Source organism: Galendromus occidentalis, unplaced genomic scaffold, assembly GCF_000255335.2.
Source record: "Galendromus occidentalis unplaced genomic scaffold, Mocc_1.1 scf7180000076006, whole genome shotgun sequence".
NCBI lineage: Eukaryota > Metazoa > Arthropoda > Arachnida > Mesostigmata > Phytoseiidae > Galendromus > Galendromus occidentalis.
The window spans coordinates 746,996-765,465 of NW_003803996.1; the positions used below are offsets into that span (position 1 = coordinate 746,996).

Genomic DNA, 18,470 nt, shown 5'->3' on the forward strand with positions numbered 1-18,470 from the left:
GATCCAATTGTTGTTCTCCGTTTAAAGCGAATAAGCTTCTGCTGACAGCACGTAAGTTCCATGAGGGGTTCACCCGATCGCTGAATCAATCAAAAAGTTTTCGACTTCGATAGCGCCATCAGCTGATCGCTCGCTGCTGCGACGGACGGCCAGCGTTCGAAATTCCCTTTTCTTTCTCGAATTGTTTCGCGAGAGCACAGACATGATCGAGGCGTCAAGTGAGCGGAATCGTTCGGATGTATCGAGCCTCACGCTCCTGTGACGTTCAGCTGGCAAATCGGAGGCTGACACGGATTCCGTGGCTCGATCAGAGCTGCGCGGAGTCGCTGGCCCGGTCTCGACAGAGAGCCTCGCGAGTCTCTTGCTTTAGGCGATGCGTCTCTGAGCTCCTGGAATTCCACCGTCGAGTCCACGCCGATGCTTGGGAGCGGAGCGTCATCACGGAATTCTGTCGGAAGTTCCAGAGGCGACCTTAACCACAACAGGTTGTTTCCGCGCTATCGAGCACCGCGAGTCCGTCCTATCTTGCGATAGGAATCAATTGTTACTGATGACGATCGTCGAAAGGAGCATCGTATCGATCGAAAGACAGTTGAGACCGTGATCCATCCGAGTTTACCCGAAAACGGGAGTGTTGTCTCGTTTCTATAGGGGAGTAGTTGCTTCTCGATGCACGGGAACCGTCTCGCATGCTGAATGGCGACTCTGGAACTTCGCGGAACTCTGACTGATCGGCCGCATCTCATTGATGATCAAGATCCGTCCGCGGCTGATTCGCATTGCCCATCGCCAGGGAAGAATCGAGGTCGACAGAATCAAATATGTATCCAAAAGCGTCGAAGTTCGCTAGGCCTATCATTCTCCTGTCAGCACAGAGAGCTTCGCAAAGGAGTTGTTGAGCGTTCCGTGATGCCGGAGCCATCTGAAAAGACTACCGGATGGACCAATCAGTCTCGTTCCATTGGAGGATCTTCCTCCGTACGGACGCGCTCCAAGGTCGTGTCCAGCCTCGCTCGCACGCATCACCGACGTCAGAACAGCTTTCGGGTGGAATACGATGCATCGGAGATGGTCTTCCCTGAAAACTCTTAAGGTCGCTCCCATAACTCGAAATCGCCCGGAGTGGGGCGGGAACAGGGGAGGGTCACCGCGCGCTGGATCTCGTTTTGTCGAGTACGAGTCGGGCTATCAGGAATTCCTCTTCGAATCATCTCACAACTTCCCATGCTGATCCCTGCCAGTCTCGAGGGGAAAGAAGGATCCCAGTTCCGCTCCTAGAAAGACCTTCGTACCTACACAGAGTCTGTCGAGCTGATCGCATCCGACCCGGAACTCGACGGGATAGCGGCGGCTCTTGTGATCGCATGCAAGCCAAGGCTGGCGCATGCCCCACGTAACGTCCTCTCATTCGTTTTTCTTCCATCTAAATCCGAAACATGCCCAGAGCCCAGACAGATCTTCCTTCCCAGGGATGCTATCGACATTCTCCAAGCTCGGGGTACGGCCATTAGCCGCTGGGGCTCGATGCTTGACCTCTTTGTCAGAGCCCTCGGCTCCTCACTTAGTGACGTCATCCATACCGGGACCTCGGAGCCTACAACTCAAAAAGGAACTCCAGGACATTCAGAACGCCGATGCGGTACAGCTGTTCGTCGACTACGAGAAATCTATTGGGAACTACCTAGTGGACGCTGATGGTGAGTCCACGCTGTTTGGTAGCGTCAACTCATACTATTCGTTCCGCGTGAACGGAACCATGATTCGAGACCTAAATTGCAGGCAATACGTTTTTGGATTGTTACACGCAAATCTCATCCTTGCCGCTGGGTTACAACCATCCCGCAATGATCCAAGCTGTGACCAGTCCGAAGAACATCTCTACATTCGTAAATCGGCCAGCGCTTGGGATTCTGCCCCCAGAGAACCACGTCGAACGTCTGAGGCATTCGTTGCTGTCAGTCGCTCCGGCGGGTCTCTCGGAAGTTCAAACCATGGCCTGTGGTTCTTGTTCGAACGAGAACGCTTTCAAAGCTGTTTTCATCAAATACATGGCCGACCAGAGGAACGGCAGAGCGCCTAGTCCCGAAGAACTGGAGAGCTGTAGATACAATAAGTCACCGGGGTCGCCGAATCTATCCATCCTGTCCTTTGACGGATCGTTCCACGGGCGTACTTTCGGATGTCTCTCGACGACGCATTCGAAGCCCATTCACAAATTAGACATTCCGTCTTTCGATTGGCCGATCGCAAAATATCCAAGGTAATGGCTCGCGAATTCTCGATGAGCAGTCTGACGAATGAGCGATATGTTTCGCGTAATTTTCCTAATCAGCTACATAAATTCCGAATCATTATTTCGTCCCAGGTACAAGTTCCCTCTCGAGCAGAATGTGGCTGAAAACGCGGCCGAGGACAAGAAATGTCTCGCGCATGTGGAAGAGTTGATCGAGGAGTGGTCGAAGAAAGGAAGTCCAGTGGCTGGACTCATTGTGGAGCCCATCCAAGGCGAGGGGGGAGATAATCGAGCGTCAGACGAGTTCTTCCGTGCTCTCAAGGACCTGACCGAGAGAAAAGGTTCGTCGGGTGTACAGTGAGGATGTCCTGAGCTCGGAATCCTGAGCAAGATCGCGAGGGACCTTGTCTGATGGTGGAAAGCTCCCCGGTTTTTAGAAATTATGTCTTGCAGGTGTGATTTTCATCTGCGACGAGGTACAAACCGGATGCGGCCCAACGGGCAAATGGTGGGCTCATGAGTATTGGGGCATGAGTACTCCACCCGACATTGTGTGCTTCTCGAAGAAAATGCTCACGGGAGGATATTATTATAAGACGGAAGTCAGACCGAAAGAAGCATACCGAATTTTTAACACTTGGGTGCGTTGCGATCCAGCCGATCAGCAAGACGATTATGAGGAACCGAATCACGTCGCTGATGCCTTAGAGGTTCCTAAAGAAATTTTTCCGCTCTAGGTCGGCGATCCGACGAAACTTCTACTCCTGGAAGAGGTCATCAAGGTTGTTAAACGAGAGAATCTCCTGAAAAACATCCAGGAAAGCGGTGCGGCAATGTTGAACGGGATGCTCGAGCTTTCGAAGAAATACCCCGCCATGAGCAACGTTCGCGGACGGGGTGAGTGCCGTGAGCTGGAGCAGAGGCATGGCTCGACTCGGTGGAGAGTAGAGCTCCCGCCGGTCTTCTCTGAAGTATAGGCTGGGACTCACTGGAACGATTTCTTCCAGGGACCTTCTGCGCCGCTGATATGGCTACCCCCGGAGATCGGGATAAGCTCGTGAAGCAGCTGCATCTTCAAGGAGTACATTGCGGCGGCTCCGGAGAGAAGTCTCTCAGGTTGAGAACGGCTCTCACATTCCAGAAGAAGCACGCCGACCTCTTCTTAGAGCGACTCGAAACAGTTCTCAAAACCTTTTGATTGCGCACATTGTCTATCGGACCCCGAGCGTTGACTGGATAGCTCCCCAGGGCAGCTCGAATTAATGTGCTTACTCGTCGCTATCGTTCCGTTGATTTTGAGGCTGGTGGTTCGATAGAAGATGCAATACGAGGTCCGGAGGATAGGACCGGGCGATGAGTTGCGTCGATGTAGCGACTTTCGATGCTGCCAATGGTGAAGTGGCCAAGCGAGGTTCCATCCCAATTTTGACATTCCGAGAGCAGGCTATACGGAACCCCGTACTAGGAAGGACCTTTTGTGAAATAAGTCATTGACTTCTCGATTATCATTATATCGGGACCGTCGCCGAAAGCAAATCACGACCAAGAGCTTCCTTCACTAACGAACCAGAATTAAAATAAATGACTATCGTCGAGAAAAAGATGCATATCGCCCCGCCAAAGTTTTTCCGGAGGCGATTCCGCCAAAAACAAAATCGTTTCACGATTCCGAAACCAATATAAGTATTTACGACTCGGGAATTTCTTCCTGATATCGTCAGACTGTCACAGATCGTATTTTCATGCCAATTGGAGGTGGGCGAGGAGCACAAATCGATTCGGAGTCCGTCTTCGCGGTCCTCTTCTCGGGGACTGACTTCATTTTCAGAGAAGGAAATCATTCGCACCACACAGGTTCGGCAGCAAACATCCATCATGAGGTCGTGGGCGGGCGGAGTTTTTTTCGCAGAGTCAATTGAATAACACCATCGATTGATGCAGCGAGATTCATACCAATGTTCATCATTTGGCTATAGCTCCCTTCGCTGCATGTCTTCATTCGAGTGCCCGTTCGACGAACAGCCCTGCCGGTGGCAGTTCCGAATCTCGCAGAAATACAGTCCCGTGAGGCAAGATGCTAATCCCTTTCCGGTAGTTGCAGGGGATATCAGGGAAATACACTTCTGGTATCCATTCCGGAAATATTCTCTTGCTGAGATTCGATTGAAGTCCATTCGGGATTTTGCTCAATCGGGATCCGATGGCTTTCTGTGAGTTCGCGTCAGCCCCTCAAGCGAGCGAGCTTTGGTGGGATCTTCAAGTGGATCTTGACGCTCTCACATTTGTTTGTCCCCATCGCAGCTATCCCACGCGAATCCGCTAAGGGAGAAGTCGAATTCCAGATTAGAATCGACGACGTTTTGTATCACGATGGGAACCCTGAATGGAATTCCGATCCACGGGGCTCGGATGAACTTCCTGTTCAGAAGTAACACTACGGTGACGACGAGCCGAGCCCCGAATTATCATGTGGTCACCTTCCGGCTCTTCTCGATATCGATCAAAGGGTTTGCTCGCTCGATTTTTTCCCACCCCGATCGACTCGAGAAATATTTTTCGAGAGGCATCCGGACGCTCGGTGAGAGAGATCATCGGTCGAAACTCCAAACAAGCTCAGAATGCAACTCGAGACTCACTCAAGTCGGAACTAATTCAGATTCGATTTGGAGTTTGCTGTAACGGGGCAAAGCAGGGCGTATGTGTTTAGCTCGAGGGCGACGTGCTGTCCGAAGATGCTTCCCACAGGCTCTCAAACAGGAGCTGGCTTCTCCGAACGAGAAATTCTTCTCTGTTTTCACAACAGCACCAGCACCACCACCATCATCATGATCATCATCATCGCCAGTATCACCAACATCATCGAAACGCATGCTGCTCGACGTAAGGGAGGAAGCGAGAGATTGAGCAAACAATCACAGCGAACGCTCCGTAACTTCTCAATGGAAGTCAGAGGACATTCCCCTCAGTGATTCACATGAGCGTTATACGCCGGCCGGGAGCGGGCTCCGAGATCGGGTCTACAGTCAAGCTCCGAATGCACAAGATGATCCTTGCGAAACGAACGTCATCCCGGAATGCTTGACGTAGTGCTCCGAGGCTAAATGTCAATCTGCGATCGAGCTTAGGATGAGCAGCCGCGATGGAACTGTGTGAAATTTGTGTGCCTCGGACCGATAGACTATTGAACTTCCTCGGTCGATGTCCGTGGAGGTCGCGCGAGGTTCCGCCGCATAAGCGTGACCGGTTGGGGTCAGTGAAGCAACTCATCATGTACATAGGATGCTCGACGGTTTCCCAACGCCAATTACGGCAGTCTCAATGTCGGACTCCGATGCTGATGGGGAAGCCACAAACGACAACGAGCTCAAGCGACTCGCTCTCCATCGAACCCTTTCTTCATGCGGTCGGGGGAAACCGACGATGACAAGAATCGGATTCCGAGAGCTAATGAGCTGTGCGCGACAAATTCGATTGGTCATGTTCAACAACACCAACGGCGATGACGACTCGGAAAACGATGTCTGGAGTAGGAGACAAGATGCATTCATTCGGTCAGTGAAGCATCCATGCGAGTAGCTCGTATTCGGGCCGGATCGCCGAGCGCGATCACCAATGGTATCGAGACGAACAGGCTGCTTCGTTTCGTTTCGTTCCGTATTCCGATTTCACATTTCTTCTGGATTCCGTTCTGGAGGACTGCAGAAATCCACCGAAGGCTCGGAGCTGAAAAGATTCTCTTAGAAAGCCTGCGCTGTGTGGTCCACGCGGTGTGGAATTCCCGTCGGTGATATTGAAGGATCGGTGCTTAATGCGAGAGGCTCGTAGCTACGGCAGGCCGAGGGTACCGATCGGTAGAACCTCCTTCTCGACAGGAGGAAGAGTTTCGCTTCTTAAATATGAGTCGCTACGAGCTCAGATACGCTACGATTGACGATCGGTGGCGACGTCCGGAATCCGACTACGAATCGATCGGGATACATTATGCTTTGCGGGACTATCTCCAGGGAAGACATTCTCAGATCTGGTTCTATCCCGCAATGAGGCTGGAGAATATGCAATTCTTCGCCAGGTAGGATTCCGGAAATAAGTAAATGTCCAGGAGTGACCTTGTTCGCGAATTTCCGCCATAGTAGCGAAAGATGATAGTTCTGCAGAAATGTTATCAGCGAGTGTCTCGAGGCTCGTTCCCGTGAGAGCTTCGTCGCTTACCGCGGCGTGAAGTCCAAAGCTAGCGAGGACCATTGAGTTCCAACGTAACGTTCTATCGTGGGGTACCTGAACTTCACCCACTGGCTTCACTATTACTACTACGGCGGCGACGCGGACTACACAAACGCTCAGCTAGTACCGCGGCATTTACCGATCATACCGAAAACAATAAATTTCTCCGACGGCATCGCATCTCCCACAAGGCCGCTAACGATCTCACCTTCAGGCTTCTTTTCGTTCTGCCGGTCACGTCCAAAAATTGAAATTGGACGCTGAAAAGGAATATGCTTGGTACGGGGTTCGAAGGTCTTCCCAGGACCCAGGACACTATCACCGGAGTTCCTCAGTTTTCTCTGTCTCGGGTTTCTTCGAGGACAGAGCAAACTTGAGAGACTGAGGTGCGCGAAGCGTGATCCGCAGTAGCTTCCTATCTTGCTCGATCTAGACATTAGCGTAGCCATGAGTTCCCACGGACTTTGCGAGAAGGCTCGAGATCTCTCGGTCCTCCATCGGAACGCGAGCGATATGAAGATTCGAAAGACCCATGATTCTCCGTAGCTGCGATTTTCGGAGGTCAAAGATGACGTAACGAAGCACCCGCCGAAGGTGAAATCACCACTTCATCGGAAATCGCTCATGAATCGACGCGGCGTATTCTGGAGCTCGATTGGGTTACCAAGTCTTTAAAATCTTTTGTCCCGTCCCATGATCAGCGAGGAACGCGACGTCTTTCTTGCGCCCCGATTCCGACAGAGAATTCTCGCAGAGGATGTCGCACGTGTTCATCTGCGTATTGTTGAGATGGCAGTATTTGTGGTTTTTGAATCATTCCGAGTTTTATTGTAGGTTTTTTGCATGCTTAGGACCGACCAGACTGGCCATTTCCCACGTCGAATAATTAGTGTAGATTGTTGTCCTATTTTCGCGTCGCTCGAACCCTGCGCGATGGGTCAGTTCTCGGTAGAGATTCACCCTCTGATTTTGGTAGTGTCTAATCAGCATTGCGTTCGCTTCTCTGAACGCTCAGTCTCGAGCAAATACGGATGACGGATGGCTTTTCGAAAAAATAGCCTCGACTTGAGGTCTTGGGAGGATTGGCTCTCGCGAGTACCCGTGAACTCTGCGATGATCACGGGACGGGAAACCATTGGCTGAGGAATTTTTCAGAAGAATAACGGGATAAGTGCACGGACTTGAAGAGAAACTCCTTTCGACAGAAGCTGCGAGCGAAGTCAGAATCTCGGAAGGAGCTCCGGAGCAAGCAAATTCGAAATTCTTCGCTCTTGTCGAATCCGCGGCCTACTAGGGCGATCCGGACCGACGACCACGAAGATTCCTCGGGCGTCATGGAGTGAAGAATAACTACCTGCATGAGTGCCGCATTAATTCCGAACTAGCTCAAAGCTAGCTTTCTATTTTACTGAAAATCGAGCCCCGAGCAAGTAGGAGTCTCACGCTCAATTAGCAGTTGGCCATGGTCCCGAGAGCTAGTGTCATCGTGCGTGAACTTCGTTACGTTTAATGCATGTGTCCACGGGGCGTCGTCACACTCTTCAAGTAGAACGGAGCGATGGTCGCAGCCGTCGAGCGAACGAAGCTCACTCCTTGTTAAGCGGCTGCTCGTGGGAGAATTGACGCGTCGAATGCGTTTGCATGGCTACTCACGAGCGTTCACGGCACGAATCGCCTTTCCTCAATGTTCTCGATGGAGCCAGGCACTTAGCAGAGAGTATCTCAAATGCTCCGAATGCGCGCTCGTACATAGAGAGAACTGATAGCTCTACATAATCTTTCCTGGAGCCAAGAATGTCTTAGGGGGCGCGCGATGCATTAGAGAAGAGAACATGTACTCGTGACAACTTCGAATATACACACAGTCGTGTCGAAACGGTCGATTTAACGTGAACTCACGAAACAAACTTTTCAGCTCCAATCAACAATCTCAAAAAACGGTGGAGACGTGACCCGAAGACGACATCTTCACGCTTCTCACCATGGCGTCGAACGTTGTATTCTTTGTAGGGCTTTTCGTGGATTTGGTCGCTATTTCATTTTCTTTTTTATTTGCTTGTCTATTCATCCATCTACCCATGTAACAGCCATGTGCCACGGATCGCATTGAAAAAACAATGGCGAGGTGGTCTCGTAGCGTGCGGAATGATATTAATGATCGGATGAAGCCGTGGCGGCTTTTGCCTCTTGCGCCACTCCTTCAATCCGAAAAATAATTTCACGAGTATAACGAGTCCATCCACGCCGTTGTTCCCACTTATCTTCGCCAGGTTTGTGTTCACTGATTCGTCGCCTCCGGAAGCCCATCCCCCTACCTGGAAGAGCATGCAGGAGATGTGCTCAACGAGGCTGAGGACATAGTGAGAGGAAATCCCGGATTTTTCAATCCAAGGTGACTCGTCGGCCACCGCGTCACGCTCCTTGACGCGATTATCCTCTGAGTTCCGGAGCGAGAAGGAAGGCGAATGCGACTCCGATCTGATCGCTCTCTGAAAATGCGGAAGAAAGAGCTAATCGGTAACGAATCCTGATTTTAATGCGAAGAACCGATGCTCGGAATCGTTTCACTCCATGCGTGACCTCAGGGTGCTCCTAGCGATGGGAGAAAACACCAGGCCGATCGAAGCCGAGCATCTCCCTCGGTGTTGAACCAGAATTATTCCATCCATCTCGACGTTCACTTGATATTTTGATCTGCAGGTTTCTCTACACAGGCTGCAAAGCTCTCTTCAGAAAACTTCCGCAGATCATGACCAATATCGGATCGCAATCGCGAGGCAGCGGAGGTCCGCAGTCGAAATCATCTTGTCGACTTTCGCTTACAATCAGAATCGCCCAAATTCCTGAAACAGCAGGTGAGTGAAGCGGATACTCTGGATTTCCACAGGAGCATCGCTCGAGAAACCTGAAGATTCCTCCACGGAGGAGGAGAGGGAGAAGATTCCATGCGTGCCTCCGATGTGCATTCCACCCGCCTGACGTCTAGAACTTAAGATGTGTTTCTGATCGCCCAGAATTCGAACTCCCGTCAAGATCAGAGGGTAGACCTTCGCTCAGAGCAGTATTGCTTATTGTGATGATAATTTCATTAAAGGGCAATACTGTATACAATATAGGGAGCCAGGCAGAGTCGGATCGACGGACATCCTCCGGCATACGGAGATTCTCGGTGTTCAGGTTTTAATTTTTTCCCAGCGATACTGAATCGATGTCTTGCCCCGAATGGAGTGATAGGATATCGGCCAGACACAGATTCCACTCAGCCGGCTAGCTCGCGGCACTCTGATATCTATTCCTTCTTTCATCGAGTCAGCAATCGAGTTATTCGTCCCGTACCGCTCCCGTCACGCTCAGGAACTCATGTCAGGAGAAACGAACATATGACTTTCTCGTCGATGGACTCGGCTTGCGATCGGCTCTCCAATTTACTTCTTGTCTCTTCACACACGTGGGAGGAGATAAAGTCTTCCTACCCAAAAGGAGTTTGCGCAGCGGCGATCAGCTAGTTAGTCAGCTTGCCAGCCAACGAGGCAGGCAAGCAAGTCTGCTTGCCGAGGGTAGTGAGACAAAACCTCGCCAAACGCTGCAGAAACGAAGCGGATCGAATTATTCGTGAGAACTAGTCCTTGCTCCGCCCGGTGTTGTGGAGAGAAAAGTCCGCTTCTAGCGACAACCCACTTCGAAAAGGCGGAGTCCGCGGGGAAGCACACCGCCCCTAGTTTCTTCTTGGCTCGGCTCTGGTTGGTTTCTCGAAAGGTACCGGTCAGCGCTCAGAATGTCACTGGATATCGTGCAGTTCAGTTCTAAGTTCGGACGATCGTGCTCGACCGGTGCTGTCACCTCTTCCTCGGGAATCGTTGGAGCAGAAGTTGAAGATCTTCGAAGCGAGGAACACATCGCGAGTGATTTAGACGACATGACTGCCGAGGAAACTTCCGCTGCTTCCGGAGTGCGGCCGATTTCTTTTGCTGGTTATCCGTTTCAAGGTAATAGTTTTTCCGCATTTTCCCTTGTCCGAAAGAAGTTCAAATTCGTGGATGTCAAGGGGAGAGGAATCTCGAAAGAAGTCTTCGCTGGAAGTCATCGCGTCGGTGGCCGAAATCGGAGCGCTCCCGAGTTCGATTATGAACTCTTGCGCAAAGACTCGTACTCGCCGGGCAAGCTCATCGTCCCGGTCGAGCCCGACGATTGTTTCGGTTGACATGTTCCATTTTGCGGATGCGTGAAGCCTCCGCGTAGCATATGAATCGAGGATGGATCCTTACGGCGGCGCCGATGGAAGTGGAAGACACCCATTGCACGAGTTACCGAATTTGCGAAATGCTAAGAAGCCCTCCGCAAGAACCCCCTTCGCTCGTCTCTCAAGATCGTCCACCAGAGCTACCGCGACGGCTCGTCTGAAGTTTCTCTATCTTGCGAAGATGTTACCTACTCTACCAACGATAAGCTCGTTGGTCACAAGTTGACAGCCGACCTAGCGCGGCCCACACAGACCCGGTGGAGAACAACGAGCGATGTATCTGAGCACGACGAATCGTATGTTGTTCCCAAGAGATCGACGCATGACTCATGCAATTTTGACTTGTATCTCCGGGACTCGCGAGTTCAGGCTTGTGCAAGGCTCAAACAGTCTTTGGGTGTCCCTACTGCGCCTTGTCCGCGGGAAGGGGACCAGGAAGGCGTTTTCGGCGACGTTTTCACGGCGCCGAACAAATTTGTCGGGTCGATCAAAGCTCCTGAGACGGACCTCCCAGGATTAAAAATTATCCGGACTGACTTCGGCAAGAATTTCCTTAGTCGAAGCCGCGGCAGCCATGTCTCGTCGTCGGGTCGTGTTGACGACTTCTGCTGCTGCACAAAAGCCCGATGAGCTTGACTGATGTCAAATTTTCGCCGATGGCGTCGACGTCCCGACGTAATCAATAAAGCGACTTCAATGAAGTCTAGGCATCGGCATTCGTTTCTTTGTTACTCTCCACTACCAGCGGGGGGTACTTCACACATTGAGCCTCCCTTTTTTGTCGTTTTCGTGCGCGTCATCGACGTCATTTTAGTCGAGTATTCGGGGGTGATGATTTCAGGGGTTCCCGGCGATATCGTCGGGGTGCTTCTTCTGCCTTTGCCCTGCCTCACCCTACATGTACATAGAATACAAATCGAAAATTTACAATTGCGGGCGGCGGCCCACAAGTTATCCACACCTTTACGCTAGCCGTGATCGATGATTGTCGAGAGCGAAAAATAAAAAATTGGGTTACGGACGCCCTTGGTCGTCATCGATAGTGAAACAATGAACATACCTCTCTCGATCGAGGGACGTCGGAACCCACAAAGACATTTTGGTTCTGTCATCGGGGAATTCGGTCTAGACCCTTCTAGCTCCAAGTTGCGACCGATCCTTTTGGATCTTGAAATTTCTCGCCTCACCGTCGTACATTTTCCAGGTCAGGGACGCGTCAATCAGCTCGGAGGGGTTTTCATCAATGGAAGACCCTTGCCGAATCACATCAGGTACAAAATCGTTGAAATGGCTGCCGCCGGTATCCGACCATGTGTTATTTCACGCCAACTCCGCGTATCCCACGGCTGTGTGTCGAAAATCCTAAACCGGTACCAGGAGACGGGGAGCATTCGTCCAGGAGTTATCGGCGGCTCCAAGCCCAGGGTAGCCACTCCGATTGTGGAGACGAAAATCGAAGAATACAGGAAAGCTTCTCCGACGATGTTCTCCTGGGAAATTCGTGATCGGCTCGTGAAAGACGGCGTCTGCGACAAGACAGCCGTGCCGTCGACGAGTTCGATTGCGAGAATCGTTCGGGTGAGCCGAGCCAACAGCCCCGAGAGCGCGGACTCCGAGAAATCGCACGGATGGGATAGCGAGTTCCGCAGTCAGAAAGCTGACCACTCGATCAACGGCATCCTCGGTGGTGAGTTCCCTCGACATTATTCATTCATGACTTACGCTTTTCCATCGACTAGCTGCAGTTGGTATATGTAGGTATTGCCATGAATTTCGACTGCTCCGAGTGCCAGATGTCCTCACGGGAAGAATTAGACACGCTCGCACATAATGACTAGAGGAGGGGAAGCCGAGGCCGGCATGGCAGGGACGTGGTTTCGGAGTCCCGACCCTGTTCGGCTCTTGCGATGGCTTCGCTCCGCGAGAGCGCATTGCAAAAGCGCAGGGCGAGTGCATTTCTCCAATTGTCGGAGTCGAGACGATTTTGGTCGGCAATCGTGATCGAATCTCGCAAAAACGACTTTGCGATCACTTCTGCTTTCCGAGGTTTTTGAGACCCTGGGATTTTCCCCATTTGGGACCTGGACGAATCGTGGGATGGATCGATGGTCCAGGATCGATTCCGACGTCTCAGACACTCGGGTCGATCGACGACGGCTCTCGAGGCCGTTTGCGACAATAATTGAGACGGCGGTAGCTCGCTGAGCTCGTCACGCAATCAGTGTCGTCAACGACGTCGCCGTCGGCTGTTCTTCCAACTGTTCTGATGATGAACATCGTGAAGATTCACGAACACCCACGAGGCGTCGAATTCTCAGCGGGCGAAGATCAAAGGATCCTCGCACCTCGTCAGTAAATGATGACCTTGTTGTTGTAGCAGAGCTCGTATTGTTGGCCCATTGTTGGCCATTTTGTACTCTGCTCGATCACAGGAGCCGACTCGGGGAGGCTCTTGAATCCGGCGACGGTCTCTTTGAAGTCGCCTACGAGAGAACAGAAAACATTCAAAACATCTCTGACATCATCGAATTGTCCTCGAACGTGGGAGGAATGCTCGGTCGCAGGTGGACCGAGTTTGCCCTATTATGCATCGCAAATCCTCCCGAAATCGAGATTCTCGACTTGTGTCCTTTTCGGCGACGCTGCTTTGGTTCCCCGAGTCGGAGCTCGGGAGCGCGAAAGTACGCTGCGAGGAATACTTGTGCACACGCTGCAGGGTCCGGCTTCGGGCAAATGTCCTAATCTCGCGTGGAATGATTCCCGGAATGCAGGGCGTCGACTCCGGTGCGCGAGATTCAGGTCAGCTCGGCTGTGGCCCAAGCCGAGATTCTCCCATGGTCTCGATGGCCGTCCCACTTATGCGGAAGGCGTTCGGGAACAATACGAAGGAGCTGAACAAATTGGTTCCCTATTACGAAGTAAATGAATTGGTTCGTTTTTCCTCGGGGAGCAAATCTCTCTGCGGAAAGTGAAGTGTGCAAGCGCGTGTGTGCGAAGGAGTTCCTTCCGAATTTGAATAGAAACTAACGTCGCTCATTCGTCTCCCTGCAATGAATTGCGGGGGAGCTCAGAAGTAGGTAGTTTATCTTGCAAGACGATTGCAGTCAAGTTAACTTTCGAGAGGCAGCCCCTCCGAGAGCACTCCGTTCCTCGTGCCCCGTCTCGAAAGGTACATATGTATATCCATGGATTATTCAATCGAGCGCTCTTCCGCTCCTGAGCATGGTCCTTCGGGCCTAGACGATCTTCTCTAATCACGGAATCAATTCGGAATCCGGGAATTCCAATCTCAGACTTCCTGTCTGTCGAAGTCGATACGGAAGCTCCTTCGGATCGAGTGACGGCTTGTGGCGAAAATGTCGAATTAATCGTCAAAGACTAGAAGCTTGTCGAATTCTATTCTGAGAAGGAACAGCAGCGATGGGTGCATCATACATATGTGCTGCAAGAACGCTTCAGTTAGCATGGTTTTCGGTGGTTGAAAACGTCTTCGACAGTAGTCCGCTGTTCACCTAGAGCTCCTTCGCTCACCCACGGCGCCCCGTCGAGTCGTCTGATTTGTGGTTGAACGAGCCACAGAAACAAGTGTTAGCATGCGGCGTGAAACAGTCGAACTGAAAACTTCCTCAGCCAAGTGAATACAAAGTGGCCGTAAGATCCGAAAGCGTCGAACATGATTTACGCCTATTTGCGTCGGCTTCTTCGCCAGCCAACATTCGGCATTTGAGGCATGTTTGTTAAAAAGGGTTTTGCTTAAGACTGTTGCCCGTTGTTGCTACTTCGGTTGTTCGTCTCCGCTTGTTGAAGCAGTCATTTCTTGTTCACTAATAAAAAAACGAGTTTATACCGACATCTGTGAATGTTCGTGTTGTCGCTGTATTCGCCCTCGAATCACCCATGTGTGGGCATAAAACTCCGTACATGTCCGCGTCGCATCGCATGTACTCAGCCGGTCGGAGACGCGAGCTAACAATAGGAGGAAGATACCGCTTTTACGAGGGAGTGAGTTTGCGTCATCATCGCTCAGAATGAAGTCAGAGATAAAACTTAGAAAACCGTGCTCGGGGATCGTAACCTGAGCTGCGACGAGGGAAAGCCAATCTGCCGAAACATGCGGAGATTACCTTTGCGACTCGTATTCTACATCGGCTTCATAATACACAAGCTTCTCCCTCGATACGGAAGCAGAGCGGAGAGAAAGAAAAAGAGACAAGACTTGAATGGATAACACTGCGCGGCACTTGACGATTCGAGCTCCGATCGACGCCGAGGTATCCTCACTGCAGACGAAGACAGAACTGCTACTCGACAGCCATAAATCGATCACACGCTTAAGCGCTAATTTACAACGCTGCATTGATATGCTCCGCTCATGTTCTCGAGGATGTAAAGTGATGCCGCGGATTTCGAAGGCCGCGACGAGCTTGCTCGCCTGTTAGACTGACAAATAAGCTCCTTCTATCAATTTCTAGGTCGGGACGATGAGGACTCAGACTGCGATTCGGAGCCCGGCATTCTTCTGAAGCGCAAGATTCGCCGATCTCGGACCACGTTCACAGCTGAGCAGCTCGAGGAGCTGGAGAAAGCCTTCGCGGCGACACAGTATCCAGACGTGTACACGCGCGAGGAGCTCGGAGCGAAGACGAAACTCACGGAGTCTCGCGTCCAGGTCTGGTTTTCGAACCGTCGCGCTCGCTGGCGCAAACACATGAGCCACCATTCGACTCCTTTTGCGCCTCCTCTCACCTATCAGCAAAGTCATCAACAAGCGCCGCTCAGTGCAAGCCCCAGCACCAGCGATCACGGGGCGTCTGGCGTTTCATCGCCCTCGGTCTCCAACTCGACATACGCCAACAACTCGTACGACTCGTGGCGGGGATCGACCTCGACCGCGCCGCAGGTGTTCCCCACAGTGCAGAATAGCTACTCGGCACCGTATTGCCAAGACCGTCAGGACAACCTCTACAACTTTTTCAACCAACAAACGAACGGCGGGGCGAATCAAGGCCTGTCCAGCCAGGACTACATGGGGTTCCAAGCACACAATTTAGCACCGAATCTCTGGAGTCAGCCCCGACAGGATCAATTTCAGGGATGCCTCCAGACTGGCAACGGAGCCGACCAGTATGGTGTGAGCGGCGATGCCTTGTTCCAACATGGTTTAGGCCCCAACAACATGAAACTTCTATGGAACCACAGTGCTACTCAATACTAGGTATTTGTTGCGAAGCGAATTAGGCGCACATATGTATCTTGGGATTCTTGCGTACGTTGCTCAATGTATCAGAGGCGCGGCGAGGATCCTCTTAGGAATGCACCTAGAGTCAGTCCCTCCCCGGGTCCTTCCGGCTGCAGGTCCGAGGGTCTCGGAACGGTTGACATTTGAGTTCATCTCCCTCGCGTGATCAATGGCGTGTTCATCAGGATACACCGCGTGTTCTCTCCTCGCCTCATTCGGGACTAGCGTCGAGTGCCGATCAAGTTCGACTTGGCTCTCCCATGGCCGACAGCTGAATTTCGTATTTATTCGAATGTACACCTAGAGAGATTTGTGGTTAATAATCGCATGAAAGCTGAGACATCACCCGATGACTCATGGGGGATCGGCTACGATTATGAGAAGTTCTGGTGCTGTTGCGAGTACGACCGTCTCCGAGATATCTTGCAAGTATAGGTAAGAACATGGTTCGATATCACAGATCGTATGAGTTTTTAGAGGATTTTAAGGCAATCGCTGCTGTCTTCAGATGTACAAATATATTTCTCTGAGATTCTATATTAGAGAGCTCTGAAACATCAATTTATGTTTATCCAATCGTGTCCATCTTCTGGTGGATTCTTATGGGACAAATCGAGAAAATAAAATCGTATAAGAAACCCGCGCTCCCTTCTTGATCGATGGGAAGGCTTCCCGTCTTCTCCGGGAAATTTCGACTTATCTACTGCAAAGCTCGATCGCTAGGTTGCTCGAGCTGGCTTACACTGAGCTGACGTAGGTCACTTGCTGGGTTCATCTTTTGATGGGCCTTCTGGACTCAAGATCGAAATAATTTCACGCATTTAGGCAGTTTCCTATTCCGCCCCGCAACAAATACCGAATTCCATTCGTGAGGCAGGACCGCAGCGATCAGTTCCTGGGTTCCGTGTTTTTTTATCAGGAGAATTGCGTTCCGCGCAACCTTACTCGATCGGGTTCCGATCGCTCGTTCCAAGATTCGTGGTTGAGTAAACAGATTCGAAGAACCCCACAGCGAAGAGTTGGAGGGAACCCCACAAGAACCTCGGAAAGAGGCTTCAGTCTGAGCGATCATCCATAGCTGGATTTCTATGAAGCCCGAACAACTTCGGATTCAGGTTTTTTCGATTCCGGATTTTCCTCCCGCATCAAGGAATTCGCGGGGGTCGATACGCTGAGGTCCAAAACAATGAGCATTCAATCATTCATTTGGGGTCAGATTCGGGGATTCATGGAAGATTCTCCTCCACCCCTCCACCGTGGCCGCCCGGAATCAGTCGCTATGACATCTCTTGAAGAGAAGAACTTCTGTACAGATGACCTCACAGCTACTCTAATCATTGAACATCTCGTGTATGAATCGTTTGTGAAGCACACAGTCACACACGATCATGAACCCCTCTATCGACTGCACGATTGTCTCCGTCTCACAACAATGCGTTTAAGCCAAGGTTTGAATACGAGTCTTAAAGATGTCCGTCTACGACTCGAAATGGAGCTTCGTCTTTGTTTACAAGTTTACGCCAGACAAATGGTTCTGTTGGACCTCCTTTTCGTCAGAAGTAGAATCGCTGGGGGATTGGCTCTGCCTACTAGATCTAGCAAATATGTGAAATATCATCCGAGCTAGATTGATGGATCGATAGACAGAGCTGCATACTTGAGTCTCTTGTCCGAATATGAGATCACCCGCTGCGCCGAACGAGCTCCAAGCGTTCGAAGAAGGTCAACACTGGATCGTGTTTTGCGTAGAGATTCTCCATGGGAGCGCCTTAATCAGTGCCTACAAAAAGTCACGCGCTGAAATGAAGAGCATCGGAATTTCGAAAAATATCTCGGAGTTCGAATCGGTATCCTGGAGCAGCTGAAGCTCTCGGGCGGGAGCTTTCGAAATGACTGATACCCCTCTATCTATACTCTGCTGCATGGTTTATAGAGTGGCCGAGTCAAGCCTTGTACATAGTTGAGTTCTGCGTCTTGTCAGGCAGGCCTCGCTCGATGTCGAGGGTCAGAACACTCCGCTTTGAAGACTCTCCACAAGAACCCTCTAGGAGCCTCAGGTAGGACGAGTGAGGCGGATTTCCACAGCACTCCCCGAGTGATACACCAAGGTTCCTGAAAGATCCGGATGTGTCTCTATTATTAGTCTTCGCACTGAAACTCATACTGCCGGGAGGTGGTATTCAAGGAATTAACACATGCCCGTCGAAACCAGCATTCATGATGCCCGCAATCATCACGCGGTTTCGCTTGTTAAGTAGTTGGTACGAGGAACTCAACGGGAATCGACTCTTCAGGTCAACGACTCCTTTCCTCATGTGGAATTGAGCGCTTTGCGTCTGACGCAATGCGAGACGAATGAAACTCCGTAGATGGCTCAACCGACACGTCCGATGGTGCACACCCATGCAGCTCCCAAGGAGCACTTAGGACTTACAACATCCCAAGGAGTCACTGAATCAAAAGATCCTCTCGCACTAGATTACAAGCTTATATCACATCTAGATGGGAAGCTCGAGTGACAGGCTGTTTTCGGACAC

The 18,470-nt window shown here is 51.2% G+C and overlaps 2 protein-coding genes across 2 annotated transcripts; both read left to right on the forward strand.

Annotated features, from left to right (window-relative positions):
• Positions 1-6: 6 nt before the first annotated feature.
• Positions 7-3,830, forward strand: Gabat (4-aminobutyrate aminotransferase). Its single transcript, XM_003738510.2, has 7 exons — positions 7-51; positions 1,470-1,697; positions 1,780-2,260; positions 2,366-2,574; positions 2,687-2,874; positions 2,971-3,130; positions 3,241-3,830. Exons 2-7 carry the CDS (start codon positions 1,472-1,474, stop codon positions 3,429-3,431), a joined length of 1,455 nt encoding a protein of 484 aa, XP_003738558.1. The 5' UTR covers positions 7-51; positions 1,470-1,471; the 3' UTR covers positions 3,432-3,830.
• A 6,540-nt stretch (positions 3,831-10,370) lies between these two features.
• On the forward strand, positions 10,371-15,909 carry LOC100899677 (protein gooseberry-neuro-like). Its single transcript, XM_003738544.2, has 3 exons — positions 10,371-10,440; positions 11,899-12,381; positions 15,167-15,909. Exons 1-3 carry the CDS (start codon positions 10,371-10,373, stop codon positions 15,907-15,909), a joined length of 1,296 nt encoding a protein of 431 aa, XP_003738592.2.
• Positions 15,910-18,470: the final 2,561 nt, after the last annotated feature.